The 18,704-nt window shown below is 40.2% G+C and overlaps 1 protein-coding gene across 3 annotated transcripts in view; it reads right to left on the reverse strand.

The window, feature by feature from the left end:
• Positions 1-18,704, reverse strand: part of DYNC2H1 (dynein cytoplasmic 2 heavy chain 1) — a 694,454-nt gene that overhangs the window by 400,459 nt on the left and 275,291 nt on the right. For all 3 annotated transcript variants that reach the window (XM_077484358.1, XM_077484357.1, XM_077484356.1), the window contains exons 57-60: positions 10,552-10,712; positions 4,644-4,767; positions 2,068-2,189; positions 801-887 (exon numbers count right to left, since the gene is read on the reverse strand). In XM_077484358.1, the coding sequence (XP_077340484.1) occupies positions 801-887; positions 2,068-2,189; positions 4,644-4,767; positions 10,552-10,712 (494 nt within the window). The remainder of the gene's footprint in view (positions 1-800; positions 888-2,067; positions 2,190-4,643; positions 4,768-10,551; positions 10,713-18,704) is intronic.

The following is an 18,704-nucleotide window of genomic DNA, read 5'->3' on the forward strand; positions in this document are numbered from 1 at the left end:
TAGAGATCGGGGTCGCGCTGTGTCCTATGACAGCGGTCATATGACGGTGTCCCAGAACGAGAGCTGCACCGCCCCAGCATCATTTGACGGTGGGCAGACGGCAACTAGTTAAAAACACCAGATCTTAATAAGTAAAAATGGGGATTTCGTCACACCATATGGCCATACCGTACTTAAGCCCACTACTGTGTCAAAGTACCCCCTTTTCAGTGGGTCCTACACTATTCATGGAATGAAAGCTAAATCCCACTTCTCAAAACCATGGGGCATATGCACTCCTTACATGAGAGGAGTGTGCTAGCTGTAGATTCCTCTGCTTAAACTGCACTATAAAAGGCACTCTTCCTATAACTACTTACTGGTGGACACTGATAATACAGTACTGGTGTGGAAGAGTGGGGGTAACTAAATCCCCACATTTACTTATTAAGATCAAGTGTTTTTAAGTAGCCTTGCAAGATTTTTGTGTATGTGTGCGCTATTCTCTATGGTTCAACCTGATTTATTAAAGGTAAAAACTGATCATGTCTAATTGCAATACAAGATTCTTTACTCCAGCCAAAGCTTGATTTTGTAGAAGTTAGTATCAGCAGTGGAAAGATTCCCCATCACTCCTAAAACAGGAATGAGGGAAAATCTTGTTAAAATAGATATACTGCATCTCTTCTCTACTCTGTTCAAAGCAAAAAAACACATCATTTTGTACCAGTATGATTGAATACACATGCTGCAGCTTTTTATTTTCCATAGTCAATCTCAACAACCATTTTTTATGACACAGCAAGGAACGGGACACTTACCTATCCTTCAGCTCTGCTACTTTCTGTCCAACTGTATTAAGCTGATCCTCCAGTTTCTGCTTCCTCTCTTCTGTTCTTTTGAAATTTCTAGAAATGTTACAAAAAGACAATAAGTACTGATTTACAAGCACAGCGCTGTCTTCATAAAGGACCTGTCATGTGAGAAGTGTGTAGGCTGCCATGGCTGACCTAGCCTTAAAAAAAAGGTTGGTTGTCATCAAAATGTCACGACTTCAATATATTCTGAATCACGGATCCAGAACAAATACTAAGATAAGGAAAGCTGACTGACAACCTTCCAGGTCTGTAATTCAGAGGTAAACTAGTCATAAATAAACAGCAAACTAGAGTTTTCAGAAGTCAAGCAATGGCAGCCCCCTTATTGATCCAATGACACTTAGATCACAAATTTACAGAACAAGGAGTTTATTGTTCATTTAAAAACAGTAAAGCATGGGCATGCAATTGTTCCTTTTATGCCCCAGTGGTTGACTCTTTATCCAGTTCACGGCCAATAATATAAAATACATTAGCCAATTATCACTTTTTTTTTTTTGGGCCGTGCCCTTCATGCAATGTACAAACAGGACATCTTTGATGGGGTAGCAACAAGATATGAAAACAAATTAGTACCTGGTGAGGAGTCTTCTATGCAAGCCTAAAGCCTTTTGATTATATTTTAGCTGAGTGTTTTTGGATCGTATTTGGCCTTCTCACCATAACCTGTCTAATCAACTAATCATTAGGTGGGGAGGCTTCTTTGCTTGCCATGGTCATCCACTTTTTAGGACATATCATGTAATTTACTCTTAAGCTCCATACACACTATCAGATTTTCTGCTGATTTTTTCCTTCAGATTTACCAAAACCATACAATATGAGGTCAAACCTTAGGAGTTTCAATGTGTATGCAATCAGGCAGGCCCTTCTACTACATGGTTTAGGTAAATCTGAAGACAAAAATCAGCAGAAAATCTGATAGTGTGTATGGGGCTTTAGTTATAACTGGGACATTAAAAACAAACAAGGACTCTATATTCTAAGATATTCTAAGCCATCCAATCAAAACTTCATTGCAGTGACTTATACAGTAAGCTTTCTCAGACTGTTACAAGATTGTGCTGGGATCATTTAATTCAATTACTGAGAAAAATGTTACTCCATGTGAGCGCCTGCAGGTCAAGATAGGATATTCTCTAAAATAATAGAACATGCAGTCTTATTAGGCATGATTGGAAGATTGTATTAGATTGTAAAGAATACATACGATTGCAGCACAGCCTGCTCCTTCTCCAGGGGTTGAATCTTCTCCAGAACATAGGAATATTTGACATTGGCCTTCACCCAGGCAGCAAGAGGTGCTGCAGCAGCACTGGCTCTTTTGGCATTCTGTACATTGAATGCGGGACAAAGATCAGACAGAGGTTCAATAAACACAGTTTGTGTAATTTAGGTCTTCATAGTAAAAAAGTGTCCTAAAGTACAAACATCATGTAAGCTTTACCGTGTTCAGTTTATTTAAAATATACTAAAAATGTATTTATAAATTAAATTACTGTATTTTTCGGACTATAAGACGCACTTTTACACGCTAGCACAGCCCCCTGCCATCGCCTCTCGCCGCTACCACTGGAAAAGAGGAAGGAGAGCGTGGGACAGACTTCCAAAACCCGCGTGGGCGCCGGGCAATCTTCCGGCTGGTTCCTGAGACAGAAAACAGAGCATTCGGCCACTCGGGCTGCTCTGTCTTCTGTTAGGCAGAAGGGATAATAGCATCAGGTAAGGCTGTGTTTGTGGCAACCTTCACTCTGCATCGTGTATGGCAATGGTCACTCTGCATCGTCTATGGCAATGGTCACTGTGCATCGTCTATGGCAATGGTCACTGTGCATCGTCTATGGCAATGGTCACTGTGCATCGTCTATGGCAATGGTCACTGTGCATCGTCTATGGCAATGGTCACTGTGCATCGTCTATGGCAATGGTCACTGTGCATCGTCTATGGCAATGGTCACTGTGCATCGTCTATGGCAATGGTCACTCTGCATTTGTTTGTTAAAATATTTTAATACACCATTTGGAATATTTTTTTTTCTTGTTTTCAACCTCTAAAACCTAGGTGCGTCTTATGGTCAGGTGCGTCTTATAGAGCAAAAAATACGCTATTTCATTAAAATAACACTTGGGTACCCTGTAAGGAGCCTGTAATAGGATGATCATACGCTGTCCTTGTCCTCCAAATGAGATCCTGCGTTGCTATCCTGTCTCATAGGCTTCATAGAGGACCCTAAAAAAGAAGCATTGGCTTATGCGGCTCCTGCACCCTCCACAGCCACTTGCTTCCTCCGGTGCCGGCTCCATCCACTCTGATGCTCTGGGATGGCAAGTCAACAACACGCAATCTGGGCTTGGTGACCCGACATCCAAGAGCAGGAGGTCATGGGCCACCGGTTGACCTTCCCCGCCGTAGGTGATCAGCGCAACTGAAATGCAATAATGGATGGAAAAAAGACAGTGGACTAAGGTACAGTGTGCTTTAACAAAGCAAATGTCATTCTTTTAGGGTAAATATACTTTAAAAATGATGTGCTACTTTCTTGTATCTAGAGTAGTGTTACTGGTTGTTTGGGGAATTAAAACTTCACTTACTGTATTTTCAAACATTAAAGTGGTTGTAAAGACAGAATGTATTTTATCTTAATACATTCTGTGTGCAGCAGCCACCCCAGCACTCCCTAATACTTACCTGAGCCCCATCTTCCTCCAGGGATGTCCAAGAGTGCCAAAGGCAGTCCGTGACTCTCCCTGCTGATTGGCTGAGACACAGCAGCTGGGCACCATTGGCTCTTGCTGCTGTCAAAGTTAGTTAGCCAATCAGGAGAGAGAGGGGGCTGCTTGCTGTGGGGGCACTCGACAGGAGGGAGGGGCCAGGAGCACCGAAGAGGGACCTGAGAAGAGGGGGTTTCAGGCTGCTCTGTGCAAAACCCCTACACAGGGCAGGTAAGTGTAACAGGTTTATTATTTGTATAGAAATATAAAAAATAAAACTTTAAAATCACTTTAAAGGTCTAGTTTACACTTGCTTCAAAACATGGCTTCGGACAATCTTTGTTAAAGCTCTGTGAACACCCGTGAAAGCCCACGTCACTAAATAAAATGGTTAGCTTACAGTCCTGTTTACATCTTTGCTTGGTGTTTCGATGAAACTTTGTGGGGCTTCGGTGAGGCTTTGGTGGAGCTTCAGTGAGGCTTCATGGTGCTTCAATGAGGCTTCAAGTGAGCTTTGCCATAGACTTCTATGGAGGCTTTGAAGACGATTTGAAGCACCACTGAAGCTACATGGGGTATCATTTTTAAAACAAAGCCGAAGCAAAGCAAAAGCAAAGTGTAAACAGGAGTGTAAGCTAACCATTTTATTTAGTGACAAGGGCTTTGACTAGTGTTCAGAGAGCTTTAACAAAGCGTGTCCGAAACCTTGTATTAAAGCAAGTGTAAACTAGCCATTAATGAGTGTTGAAGCTGAAGCAAGTGTAAATGAGTACAAGGCCCCTGGAAAATATGTGTTAATGAAATATCTAACTGTCATCACACCCAGCCTCAGTTCTTATCCTCTGCTTGCAAACTGCCAAAATAGGACGGAATGCGCACAGTATACCGGTTTATGATCAGAGATAGTCTTACTACAAAATCACTAGGTAGGCACCACAAGCCTCTGTACAGGCTCAGCCATTACCAGGGTACAAAAGAATGTCAGGTGACAGCAGACTAAATGTAATTTAAGAAGTGAAACAAATCTAAAAGTAAGAAGAACTACAGGGATCCTGTAAATATGGAGCAAGGTACCTTGGCCTCAAAAGATGTATTATTCCTCTCGAGGAGTTCCTCCACACTTTCACGTATTTCTTTTGAGATGTTTCTAGCATCGAATGTCACTATCTCTTCTCGTACTCCTCTTTTGGCAAGAAAGCTACAGAAGAAATGCAACAAATAATAACATAAATGTGTGCTTTCAGATAGGTGTTATGTAGTCAAACATTTGAAATTAACGTATTTAAAGGCTAAATCTACCTTTAAAAAAATATATATTTTTTATCACAAAGAAGAAGCCTGAAATGTTTTGCATTTGTGGATCATGGTTGCAATGGCAAGCTCCTGCAGACTTTTACTCCAGCTGACTGCCTGTACTGAGGTGAGGGCTTTCAGTTGAAGAGCTGGAGGAGGTGTCAATGGACCACGAGCGTAGTGATCACCGCACTTGTGTTCCATTGAGAACTACAAGTCTGTCTGTTGTGAAGGAATATGCGACTTATAGTTTATTCGTTCACATATCTGTCAATTAATGGCACAGCTGTACTGGTGGAGTCCCACAGAGCCACACATATCAAAAGTGACGTTGATGCTTTCATTTCAAATTTAAAGGGCAGCTCCACTTTCATGGGGGGGGGGGGATGCAAATAAAGAAAAAATAACAGTGTATACAATTGCGACACAAGTCATATTGCAATGGAATGTTATTAAAAATGACCTTTTCTTTTCAATCTGCAGAGTTGTAATTTTCTGTAAAATACAATGCAATATGGCTACCTGGAAGTGTTCTGTATACAGAATGTGTACAGAACGCCCCCCAGAAACATAATTTCCTGCTTGTGTGATTGGCTCACTGATTTTCCCAGAAATCTGCCCTAAGACACAAATCAGATTTAAGCCATCTGCTGCAACAAAAATGTAATTTTTGGTGAGATACTCCCAATAGGAAATCACGTCTAAAGGGATGCAGGCCCAGCAGCATTCCTCATTCGAGCTCTGCAGGTGCACAGCTGATTGATAATTATGAAACCACTCCCATTAGATTCACTTTACCACATGGACACAGACAAATACACAGGGATTTCTTCAGAACAACAAAAAGTAGGAATCGGCAACAAAGTTTGTTAAAATCCTGGTAATGGACATAGATCACCCAGAGGGGACTGTTTTTTCTGAACAAAAGCGGAGTTACTCTTTAACCACCTAGACCAGCCACCGCATATATACTGCGGCAGAGCAGCTCTATTGTGCAAAACAACATACCTGTACACTTGTTTTGTGCACTAGATACTGTGCCTGCTGCACAGAGGAGGAGCGAATCCATGGGTCTGGAGGACCTGACGGCCACCAGCGATCATGCCACAGAGAGGCAGAACGGGGTTCTGTTATGTAAACAAGGCAGATCCCCGTTTTGACAAAGAAGTACACAAAGATCTTCTGTTTCTAGTAATCAGGAACTGGGATCTCTGTGTTCTTCCGGTCAGTGATGGTGCATTTATTTTTAGCACGGATCACTGTATTGGTGTCACTGGTCCCCAAAAAGTGTCACTTAGGGTCAGATTTGTCCACCGCACACTTATTAATAATCGCTGATCGCCGCCATTACCAGTAAAAACAATAAAAAAAAATGAAAAGTCCATAAATCTATCCCATAGTTTGTAGACGTTATAACTTTTGCACAAACAAATCAATATACCCTTATTGGGATTTTTTTTTACCAAACATATGTAGAAGAATACATATTGGCCTAAAATGATATATATACGGTATATATATATAAATATATATTTTTTTTTTTTGGATATGTATTATAGCTGAAAGAAAAACATTTTATTTTTTTTTTCAAAATTGTTGATCTTTTTTTGTTTATAGAGCAAAAAAAAAAAAAAACGCAGAGGTGATCAAATAACACCAAAAGAAAGCTCCATCTGTGGGAAAAAAAAAAAAAGACATACATTTTATTTGGGTACAGCTTTGCATGCACACGCAATTGTCAGTTTAAGTAACGCAGTGCAGTATCGCAAAAAATGGCCTTATCATTAAGGGGGTAAACCCTTCCAGGGCTGAAGTGGTTAAAAGGAAACCGTTTTTGCAGCACATACACTTTAAACTGATTTTGTTGCCATTAAATTGCCTACAGACATAAGAAGGTAGTTGTCTGGTCTGGCAGGCTGACTTATACCCATCAACATATTTTGATATTTGCATAACTTCTCCCAAGAGTCAGCCCACTGCCTATGTCAGGGATGAGGGGTCTTGAGAGCAGTACTGAGGAAGGGTACTGTAATATTTTCAAGAAGCTATGTACAGCGCCCTGCCAGCCTTCCGCACCATCCATGATCTGCCTGCATTGCATAATTAAGCCGAGTGATGACATGGGTCTAAAAAAAATTTATGAAAATGAAATGGTTTTAGTAAAAATTTAATTAGTATGCTGGGGAGTGGGGAGGGAACAGGAAGGCAACTCATAAGCAGATGAACGCTTTCATGACTAAGCCCATTTCTGACATTTGGTGTTTACAAGTTAAAATCCATATTTTTTGCTAGAAAATTACTTAGAGCCCTCAAACATTATATATCCACTTAAGGACCGCCTCACGTCGATATACGTCGGCAGAATGGCACAGCTGGGCACAAGCACGTACCTGTACGTTGCTTTTTAAGTGCCCAGCCGTGGGTCGGGAGCGCGCCGCCAGCGGCGCACTCCCGACCCGGTCCTGAGCTCCATGACTGTGGCCGCGGGACGCCGCTGGTGTCTTGTGATCGGGTCACAGAGCTGAATAACGAGGAGAGGTCTGTGTAAACAAACCTCTCCCCGTGCTTCCCTGTGTGGCTGTCACCAATCATCTGCTTCCTTTTATAGGGAAGGACGATCAGTGACATCACATGCCAGGCCATGCCCCCCTACAATAAAAAAAACACATAACACCTACACTGCCCCCTGGTGGTTAACTCCTTGTCCTCATTTACACAGGAATCAGTGCATTTAAATAGCACTGATTGTTGTATAAATGACAATGGTTCCAAAAATGTGTCAAAAATGTCTGATGTGTCCACCATAATGTCGCAGTCACAATAAAAATCGCTGATTGCCGCCATTACTAGTAAAAAAAATATATATATTAATAAAAATGCTATAAAACTATCCCCTATTTTGTAAACGATATAACTTTTGCGCAAACCAATCAACAATCGCTAATTGCAATTTTTTTTACCAAAAATATGTAGAAGAATACATATCGGCCTAAACTGAGGAAAAAAATGTTTTTTTTTATATATTTTTTGGGGATATTTATTATAGCAAAAAGTAAAAAATATTGAAGTTTTTTCAAAATTGTTTCTCTATTTTTGTTTGTAGCGCAAAAAATTAAAACTGTAGAAGTGATAAAATACCACCAAAAGAAAGCTCTATTTGTGGGAATAAATGACGCCAATTTTGTTTGAGAGCCACGTCACACGACTGCGCAATTGTCAGTTAAAGCGACGCAGTGCCGAATCGCAAAAAGGGGCTTGGTCCTTTGGCTGTAAATTGGTCCAGGGCTTAAGTGGATATATTATATATATATATATATATATATATATATATATATATATATATATATATATATATATATATATATATATATATATTTTTTTTAGCAGAGAATCTAGAGAATAAAATGGCGATTGTTGCAATATTTTATGTCACACGGTATTTGTGCAGCAGTGTTTTAAACGCAACTTTTTGGGAAAAGGGACATTTTCATGAATTTTAAAAAAACTAAACAGTAAAGTCAGCCCATTTTTTTTGTATAATGTGAAAGATGAAGTTACGCTGAGTAAATAGATACCAAACATGTCATGCTTTATAATTGCACGCACTCAAGGAATGGAGATAAACTACGGTACCTAAAAATCTCCATAGGCGACGCTTTAAACATTTTTTTACCAGGTTTGAGTTACAGAGGATGTCTAGTGCTAGAATTATTGCTCTCGCTCTGGCGATCATGGCGATACTTCACATGTGTGATTTGAACACTGTTTACATATACGGGTGCGACTTCCGTATGCGTTTTCTTTGCTGTGCAAGCTTGCGGGGACGGGGCGCTTTAGAATTTTTAAATGTATATGATTAAATTGTGTTTAAAAAAAATAAAATAATAATTTGATCACTTTTATTGCTGTCACAAGGAATGTAAACATCCCTTGTGACAGTAATAGGTGGTGACAGGTACTCGTTATGGTGGGATCGGGGGTCTAAAAGACCCCCAATCCCTCCTTTGCACTTCAAAGTATTTAGATTGCTGTTTTCGCCGATTCAGAATACTGTATTTTTTTTTAAAACCGGCGCCATTGGCAGCCGTTGTGACATCGCTTCAGGGTTTACAATCAGGCTTCCGGCTTCCTTCCAGTCTGTCACTAGCCGCTGGAAGAGCCGGATCATTGATTAGGTTTCCCAGTGGGATGGAAGGCCCAATCAGAACAGCGAGAGGCAACATTAAAGTAATTTTTTTACAAAAAAATTGCATTTGAAAGACCGCTGTGCAAATTCAGTGTGACATAAAATATTGCAACAACCACCATTTTATTCTCTAGAGTCTGTACTAAAAAAATATATAATGTTTGGGGGTTCTAAGTAATATTCCAGCAAAAAAAAAAAAAAGTCAGAAAAAGGCTTGGTGTTTAAGTGTTTTTTAGTGTTTAACTTTCCTCATTTACACACAAATCGATTCCTTTGACAAATTGTTACAATGTGTATACTTAAGTTCCACTGCTAAAGAATGTTGTGATTCTTGGCAGACTGCTCGCTTTTTTCTTCCTTTCTTTTGACGGCTGTGACTTCAGAAGAGCAGAGAGAATTCTTTGCATATTAAGAACTGTGAAACACTTTTGTCAAGATCGCAAAAAAATTTGCGATAACGATTCTTGACAATTAATCGTGCAGCTCTACTGGCTAACATACCATTTTTTTAAGCCCCTAAAAGCTCTTGTTAGCATTTTTTATGTTCCTAGAAGCTAAATAGTGTTATCCTATGTGTCCATACACACTACCATTAGGCTAGTAGTGTTTTTTTGAGCTTCAGCGTCTAGGAGCAGAAAAAAAAAACTGTTTTTGTAGTGTTTCTTAAAGTGTTTTTCCAGCAGAAGCGCTCCTGATAGCATTTCTTTAGCTTTTATTTTCCTTTAAGGCTCCATGCAAACTAGCGTTTTTTTTATGCCAAAAATAAGGCTGGAAAAATCACTGGACAAAAAAACGCTGATATCAGCTTTTTCTAGTAGCATTTTAGCAGCATTTTAGGAGTGTTTAGGAGCATTAGCATTTTATTGGTATTTTTGCTGTAAAAGAAGAGAAAAGCTCAAAAAAACGCTATTAGTAGTGTTTAGGTGCATTTCTGCTGGAAAAATGCTCCAAGGAACCCTATAAAATATATATTTTTTCTGCTCCTACATGCTGAAAGTTTAAAAAACACCAATAGCGTGCATGGACACATAGGATAACACTATTTAGCTTCTAGAAGCAGAAAAAAATGCTAATGCCACAGCTTCTAGGACAGTGATAGCGAACCTGGTCACTCCAGATGTTTTGGAACTACATTACCCATGATGCTCACACACTCTGTAGTGTTGATAAGCATCATGGGAAATGTAGTTCCAAAACATCTGGGGTGCCGAGGTTTGCCATCACTGTTCTAGGAGCTTAAAAAAACGCTAGTGTGCATGGAGCCTTACTGCAAAAACACTAATAAAATGCTAAACGCTCTTAAACACTCATAAAACACTGCTACAAAAAGCTATTACCGGCGTTTTTTTTTATCCAGCGTATTTTTAGCTTAAAAAAAAAAAAAAAATGCTAGTGTGGATGTAGCCTAAATGTTCCAAGAAAAACTACAATGCCTTTGCGACTGATGTTAATAACTAAAAAAAAAATTGTAATACATTTGTTTGTAAAGAATATAAACATTACCTTTTCATGCTAAACCAAGAAGTATCAAAAATGCCCATGAGTCTTAGCACACCTTCGAGAATGTCCCTGATAATGTCAGGTGGCATGCGTAATGAACGAATCTCAGACAAAGACTCCGACTTTATGTTCCCGACTGCCTGCTTTGCTTCCTCAATCAGAGGCTGTAAAAAAGAACATTAATAATGTCAGCTTGTATGAACAGTCTCCGCCCTGCTCAACCTTTTTAATACAGAGGAACCCTTATAATAGTTTTCATGTCTCGGGGAACCCCTGCTAAATTATTGCTCTCTAGCCTACGGAACATTTGCATGTTCAGTAAGATATATATATATATATATATATATATATAAAATTTATATATATATATATATATATTAAAATATATATATTTTAATACATAAAAGAGTATAAAGTGTAGTGTATGTAGCATACATGACACCCAGAGAAGATTTAACACTCCCCTGCTCTATAGGAAAATAATGTTTCAGTAACAATCATGAAATATAATAACCACCCCATAGCAGATTTACTGCTACAGGGCTGCTGGTCTGTGCAGTATCGCATATATACAGTTGTGCTCATAAGTTTACATAAAATACAAAATTTATGATTTCTTGGCCATTTTTCAGAGAATATGAATGATAACACAAAAACTTTTCTTTCACTCATTCACTTATGGTTAGTGCTTGGCTAAAGCCATTTATTATCAACTGTTATTTAAGTTGTTATATTCCGCACTTAGGTTCAAAAAGGCTGCTGCCTCCCCTGAGGTGCTTTGATTAACCGCTTCCCAACCGCCTCACGCACATATACTGCAGCAGAAGGGCAAGCAGAATCATGTACCTGTACACTGCACTTTAATAAGCAGCCTACGGGCGCGCCCACCGCGATCTCCGTGTGATTGCGGGTCCAGCAGACTCGATGTCCATGGAGATACCCACGATCGTCTCTTGGAGAGGAAGAACGGCGAAATGCTAATGTACACAAGCATTTCCCCCTTCTGCCTAGTGACACTGATCACAGCTCCCTATGATCAGGAGTGGTGATCAGTGTCGTGTCACACATAGCCCCTCCCCCCAGAGTTAGAATCACTCACCAGGACACACTTAACCTCTACAGCACCACCTAGTAGTTAACCAGTAGTAGTTAACCAATGCATTTTTAATTGCTGTATAAATGTGAATGGTCCCAAAATCGCGACAAAAGTGTCCGATGTGTGCACCATAATCTCGCAGTCCCGATAAAAATTGCTGATCGCCGCCATTTTTAGCAGAAAAAAAAATGTATTAATAAAAATGCCATAAAACTATCCCTCATTTAGTAGGCACTATAACTTTTGCACAAGCCAATCAATAAATGCTTATTGTGATTTTTTTTTTTTTTAACAAAAATATGTAGAAGAATACGTATTAGCCAAAACTGAGGAAAATAAATGTTTTTTTATATATTTTTTTGGGGATATTTATTACAGCAAAAAGCAATATACCAACAAAAGAAAGCTCTATTTGTGGGGAAAAAATTTGACGTCAATTTTGTTTGGGAGCCACATCGCACGACCACGCAATAGTCAAGTTAAAGTGATACAGTGCCGAATGGCAAAAAGTGCTCTGGTCTTTGGCCAGCCAAATGGTTCGGGGGTTAAGTGGTTAAAGCTCCAATATAAGAAATGTATATGTGTGGGTGAATGGCGCTGCCTATCACCTGAAGAGTGATCCATTTCACACAAGCCATTTTTCTTGAATATTTTTCTTTAATATCATAATTAATTTACTATCAATTTATTATATATGAATTTGCACAAGTATGTATCTCTAGGAATGAATATTGCCTGTATTAGATTAATTGATGATATTAGCATCACTTTTTGCACAAACACTTCAGAAGTAGGTGTTGGATATAAAGTTTCCAATAGCATGAAGAATAGAGCCATATTAGCACATTACCTAATATAGGTTACAGGTTAAGCACACACCTTTTAATCTCTCTTTGTAAAAGTCATCTAGTGGGCAATCACCTTTTTAGGTCATGGGAATAGGCACCAGTTACTCATTTGCATACTCACCTAGGAAGAGTGACTTACTTTGTGGAGTCACCCTTCAGGTCACGGGACACTTTATAGCAACAAAAAACATACCTATTGTATACTCACTTGGAGGCGTGAGTTATAGGAGAGGATCACTCTTCAGGTGATAATCAGCGTCATTCACCCCACACACATACATTTCTTATCAATCAACTGTGTTTACTCTTTTTAAATCATAATCATGACAGAAACTACCAAAATGACCCTGATCAAACATTTACATACCCTGGTGATTTTGGCCTGATAACATGCACACAAGTTGACACAAAGGGGTTTGAATGGCTATTAAAGGGAACCATTCTCACCTGTGATCTGTTTACTTGAAATTAGTGTGTGTTTATAAAAGGTCAATGAGTTTCTGGACTCCTGACAGACCCTTGCATCTTACTGCATCTGACGTTTCTGGAATCTGAGTCATGGGGAAAGCAAAAGAATTGTCAAAGGATCTGTGGGAAAAGGTAGTTGAACTGTATAAAACAGGAAAGGGATATAAAAAGATATCCAAGGAATTGAGAATGCCAATCAGCGGTGTTCAAATTCTAATTAAGAAGTGGAAAATGAGGGGTTCTGCTGAAACCAAACCACAGCCAGGTAGACCAACTAAAATTTCAGCTACGACTGCCAGGAAAAATTTCCGGAATACAAAGAAAAACCCACAAATAACTTCAGGTGAAATACAGGACTCTCTGAAAACATGTGGTGTGGTTGTTTCAAGATTCACAATAAGGAGGCACTTGAAGAAAGATGGGCTGCCTGGTCAAGTCGCCAGAAGAAAGCCATCACTACGCAAATGCCACAAAGTATCCCACTTAAAATACGACAAACAGCACAGAGATAAGCCTCAAACCTTCTGGCACAAATTCAAGTGATGAGACCAAAATTGAGCTTTTCGGCCACAACCATAAACACTTAATTTGGAGAGGCGTTAACAAGGCCTATGATGAAAGGTACACCATTCCTACTGTGAAACACGGAGGTGGATCGCTGATGTTTTGGGATGTATGAGCTACAAAGGCACAGGAAATTTGGTCAAAATTGATGGGAAGATGAATGCAGTATGTTATCAAAAAATACTGGAGGAACATTTGCATTTATCAGCCAGGAAGCTGAACATGGGACGTACTTGGGCATTCCAACATGACAGTGATCCAAAACACAAGGTCAAGTCGATCTGTCATTGGCTAGAGCAGAATAAAGTGAAGGTTCTGGAGTGGCCATCTCAGTCTCTGGGGAGATCTCAGACATGCAGTTCATGTAAGACAGCCCAAGAATTTACAAGAACTGGAGGCTTTTTGCCAAGAGGATTGGGCAGCTTTACCATCTGAGAAGATAAAGAGCCTCATCCACAAATACCACAAAATACTTCTAGCTGTCATTGATGTTTAAGGGGGCAATACACAGTATTAATTACTGGGGTATGTACACTTTTTATCAGGGTCATTTGGGTAGCTTCTGCTGTAATTATGATTTAAAAAGAGTAAACACAGCTGATTGATAATAAATGGCTTCAGCCAAACACTAAGGCCGCGTACACACGGGCGGACTGTTCGCCCAACTTTGTCCGCTGAACAGTGTTTGGGCGGACAGTCCGCTCGTGTGTGGGCTTTCAGCGGACAGTTTCAGCGGACAGTTTGACGGACAAGGTTTTTCGGAATTTCCGAAAAACTGTCCGCTGAAACCTTGTTTCAGCGAACAGTCCGCTCGTGTGTAGGCTTGTTCGTCAAACAAAGTTGCGCGCATGCTCAGAAAGGATTTTCACGCCGAAAGTTATAATGCAGTGTATAGGACGTCGTATTTTTCGTCCCGTCGTACGTGCCGTTCACGTCATCGCGCACGGTTTCAGCAAACTGTTCGTCCGTCGTGTGTGGCCATGTCCGTCCATGCTAAGTTTGAGCGGACTGTTTGCCGAAACTGTTTGACGGACAAAGTTGGGCGAACAGTCCCCGCGTGTGTACGCGGCCTGACCATGAGTGAAAGAAAATTTGTTATCATTCATTTTCTCTGAAAAATAGCCAAGAAATCTTAAATTCTGCCAGGGTATGTAAACTTATGAGCACAACTGTATACGTGATTTGGCAATTTCGTCTAAGGGGTGTGCCGCTTGACTAATGACTAATCGCAGCAGAAGCCGGTTAGCCTGTACAGGCAAATAGATGTCTGCCAACACCGGCCAATCGTTCAGAAGAGAGGCTGAATGGAGCGCTGCCTATGTAAACAAGGTAGAGTTCCACTCTGACAGGGATGAAGTGATTGATCTTCTTTAACCACAAAACAGGGAACAAAATCCATCACTTCCCTTAATAAAAACAGCACACATAGTAAACAGAAATACTTGCTAGGCACACATTTAACCCTTTGATCGCCCTAGATGTTATCCCTTTCCCAGCCAGTGTCAATAGTACGGTGAAAGTGCATATTTTTAGTACTGATCACTATTAGTTGCACTGACCCCCAAAAATAATTAAAAATTCCAGTATTTATCCCATAGTTTGTAGACGCTATAACTTTTGCACAAACCAATTTTCATGCTTATTGTTTTTTTTTTGTTTTTTTTTTACCAAAAACATGTAGCAGAATACATATTGGCCTAAATGTATGAAGAATTTTTATTTTTTTTAAATTTTATGGTGATCAAGTGGAGCTCAAATACCACCAAAGGGAAGTTCTATTTGTGGCGAAAAAATGAAATACATTTTATTTGGGTACAGCATTGCACGACCACATTGCACGACTGTGCAATTGTCAGTTAAAGGATCACTAAAGATATATATATTTTTTTTTTAAATAACAAACATGTTATACTTACCTCCACTGTGCAGCTTGTTTTGCACAGAGTGGCTCCGAACCTGGTCTTCTGGGATCCCTCAGCGGCTGCCTCGGTTCCCCCCCGCAAGGACTCAACACCGTCATGCAAGCTCCCTTGCATGGTGGGAAGCGCTCCCGTGATACAGCCATAGCCGCTCACTGTATCACACGGCCCTACTCCCCGGCACGCCACATCATTGGATGTGATTGACAGCAGCACGAGCTAATGGCTGCACTGCTTTCAATCCATCCACTGTAACCAATGAACACCTAGGCTGAGTGGCGAAGAGGATGTCGGGGCGAGCGTGGGAATTTCGAGGGGTCAGGTAAGTAGAACGGGTGGACCAGTATTGTCGGATGTTTGTTCACCTTACTGCATAGAATACAGTAAGGTGAAAAAACAAGTACCTTTACAACCCCCTGAACCACTTCAGCCCTGGAAGATTTGGCTGCTAAAGAGTCATGCTACCCTTGAGCACCGGTCAACTGACTTTGCCTAGGCTAAGATAATTTCATCAGTCTGCTGCAGGCAGGAGAAAGCATATCCTCAACCTTGTACCTTCTGGTGATCAGACTGCAACATTTGTATGGGTCAGTGTCAACAGGCTTTTGTGCTAAACTGTTTCTCTTTCCATACAAGTCTATGGAAATGCTGGAACAGGGAAAATCTTTCAAGTGTCACTGCATCTGCCCATCAACACGGGCCCTCTTTAGCAAGTCACAAGGTTGAGAGGCTGCAGCAGGGGCTTTTCTCGGTCCAGGCGAGGACTGGTGGGCATTTCCCACTGACCCAGTACAAATAAGTTGTGTTGAACAGGTAACCCCGAGTGAAAATACTTCCTTTGCAGCTCTGAGATGTCATATGGCTGAATGCTGAGAGCCAATAAAGAAGCTGATGTTGGATGATGTGGAAAGAAGAAAAAACACAATTTATTAAAATGTGTTAAGAAGCACTGAGTTTAGGCAACCTGTGCATTTTTAATATGGTACATATTTGTGTGCTGTGGTGCACTGAAATGCTTGTGCATTGGGGTTAGCTAGCAAAATGGGAGGTGGTCCCATTCAAAAGTTCTTGCAATGTACATTTTTAAATGGGGCCATATATTTTACTTTCTGGATGTCCTAGAACTAGTTGGAAATTGCCAAGGATAAACTCAGCCTCAGCCAAACCTAGCCTACTGCCTCCTGATCGCAGCTAAAATCATCAGATAGAAATTCTGAAAAAATGCATAACCCTGTAAATATTTCCTCTAAATTATTATTATTATTATTATTATTATTATACAGGATTTATATAGTGCCAACAGTTTGGCAAGCGCTTTACAACATGAGGGCAAACAGTACAGTTACAATACAATACAGTTACAATCAGAGAGCCCTGCTCGTTAGAGCTTACAATCTAAATAGGAGGGTCAAGTGATGACTGTGGGGGATTATCTGCTGGAAAAAAATAAAAGTACAGTTGTTCGGTGGAGGCAGGATAGGCTGCTCTAAAAGTTTTCAGGGATCGCCTAAAAGTAGATGGAGTAGGAGATAAATCGGACGGATTAGGGTAGGGAATTCCATAGGATGGGAGAGGCTTTGGAGAAGTCCTGGAGGTGAGCATGGGAGGAGATGACAAGGGAACTAGAGAGCAGAAAGTCTTGGGAGGAACGAAGAGAATGTTTAGGTTGTTATTTTGAGACAAGGTTAGTGATGTAGCTGGGGGCAGAGTTGTGGATGACTTTGTAAGTTATTATTATGTGGAATTTAATTAGTTGGGTGAGTGGCAGCCAATGGACAGATTAGCAGACACTGAGCAGTCCTCAAGGTGGATGAGTCTGGCAGCAGCATTCATGATGGCATGAAGGGGGGTGTAGCCTCCCTGGCGGTATTTTCCGAGTCTGGTTCGGGGTAAGATTTAAATACCATAAACGGTATTCCCGAGCCAGACTTGGGACCGCATTGCTGGATCCATGGATGGGGTTACTTACCTTGTCCACTGGATCCAGCGAGGTCTCCCTGCACTGTGACCTGCGAGCCGTCCTCCACTTGATCTATCACATTGCCAAGCTCCGTTCCCTGAGAGCGTGGCGATGCACGGGGACGGAGTTCTGCGCCAAATTCAAAAGTAAAAAACACAGTATACATACAGTATACTGTAATCTTACAGATTACAGAACTGTATCAAATAATTACACATCCCCTTTGTCCCTAGTGGTTTGTCCAGTGTCCTGCATACAGTTTTATATTATACTGTTCTTTATGCCTGGAAACAGCGATAACAAATTAGAATCACTCGCAGAATTGAGCGATAGTAATTTGTGGGGAAATTCATCATCAAACACTAAAAGTAATGATAATGACAATTCTGCAACTCAGCACATTTCAGTGTTTTTGATTTGATTACATTATTGAATAATTTTTATTATTATTATATTATTTGTTATAATTATTTATTTTATTTTTTATATATATATATATATATATATATATATATATATATATATATATATATATATATATATATATATACACATATACACATACATATGCACACACATATATATATATATATATATATATATATATATATATATATATGCAGTGCCTTGCGAAAGTATTCGGCCCCCTTGAACTTTTCAACCTTTTGCCACATTTCAGGCTTCAAACATAAAGATATAAAATTTGTGTCTTTTGTGAAGAATCACCAACAAGTGGGACACAATTGTGAAGTGGAACGAAATCTATTGGATTTTTGAAACTTTTTGAACTAATAAAAAAATGAAAAGTGGGGCGTGCAAAATTATTCGGCCCCCTTGCGTTAATACTTTGTAGAGCCACCTTTTGCTGCGATTACAGCTGCAAATCGCTTGGGGTATGTCTCTATCAGTTTTGCACATCGAGAGACTGAAATTCTTGCCCATTCTTCCTTGCAAAACAGCTCGAGCTCAGTGAGGTTGGATGGAGAGCGTTTGTGAACAGCAGTTTTCAGCTCTTTCCACAGATTCTCGATTGGATTCAGGTCTGGGCTTTGACTTGGCCATTCTAACACCTGGATACGTTTATTTGTGAACCATTCCTTTGTAGATTTTGCTGTATGTTTGGGATCATTGTCTTGTTGGAAGATAAATCTCCGTCCCAGTTTCAGGTCTTTTGCAGACTCCAACAGGTTTTCATCCAGAATGGTCCTGTATTTGGCTGCATCCACCTTCCCCTCAATTTTAACCATCTTCCCTGTCCCTGCTGAAGAAAAGCAGGCCCAAACCATGATGCTGCCACCACC

The sequence above is a fragment of the Lithobates pipiens genome, unplaced genomic scaffold (assembly GCF_037356315.1).
Source record: "Lithobates pipiens isolate NorthernLeopardFrog02 unplaced genomic scaffold, aLitPip1_a1.2 Scaffold_16, whole genome shotgun sequence".
Taxonomy (NCBI): domain Eukaryota; kingdom Metazoa; phylum Chordata; class Amphibia; order Anura; family Ranidae; genus Lithobates; species Lithobates pipiens.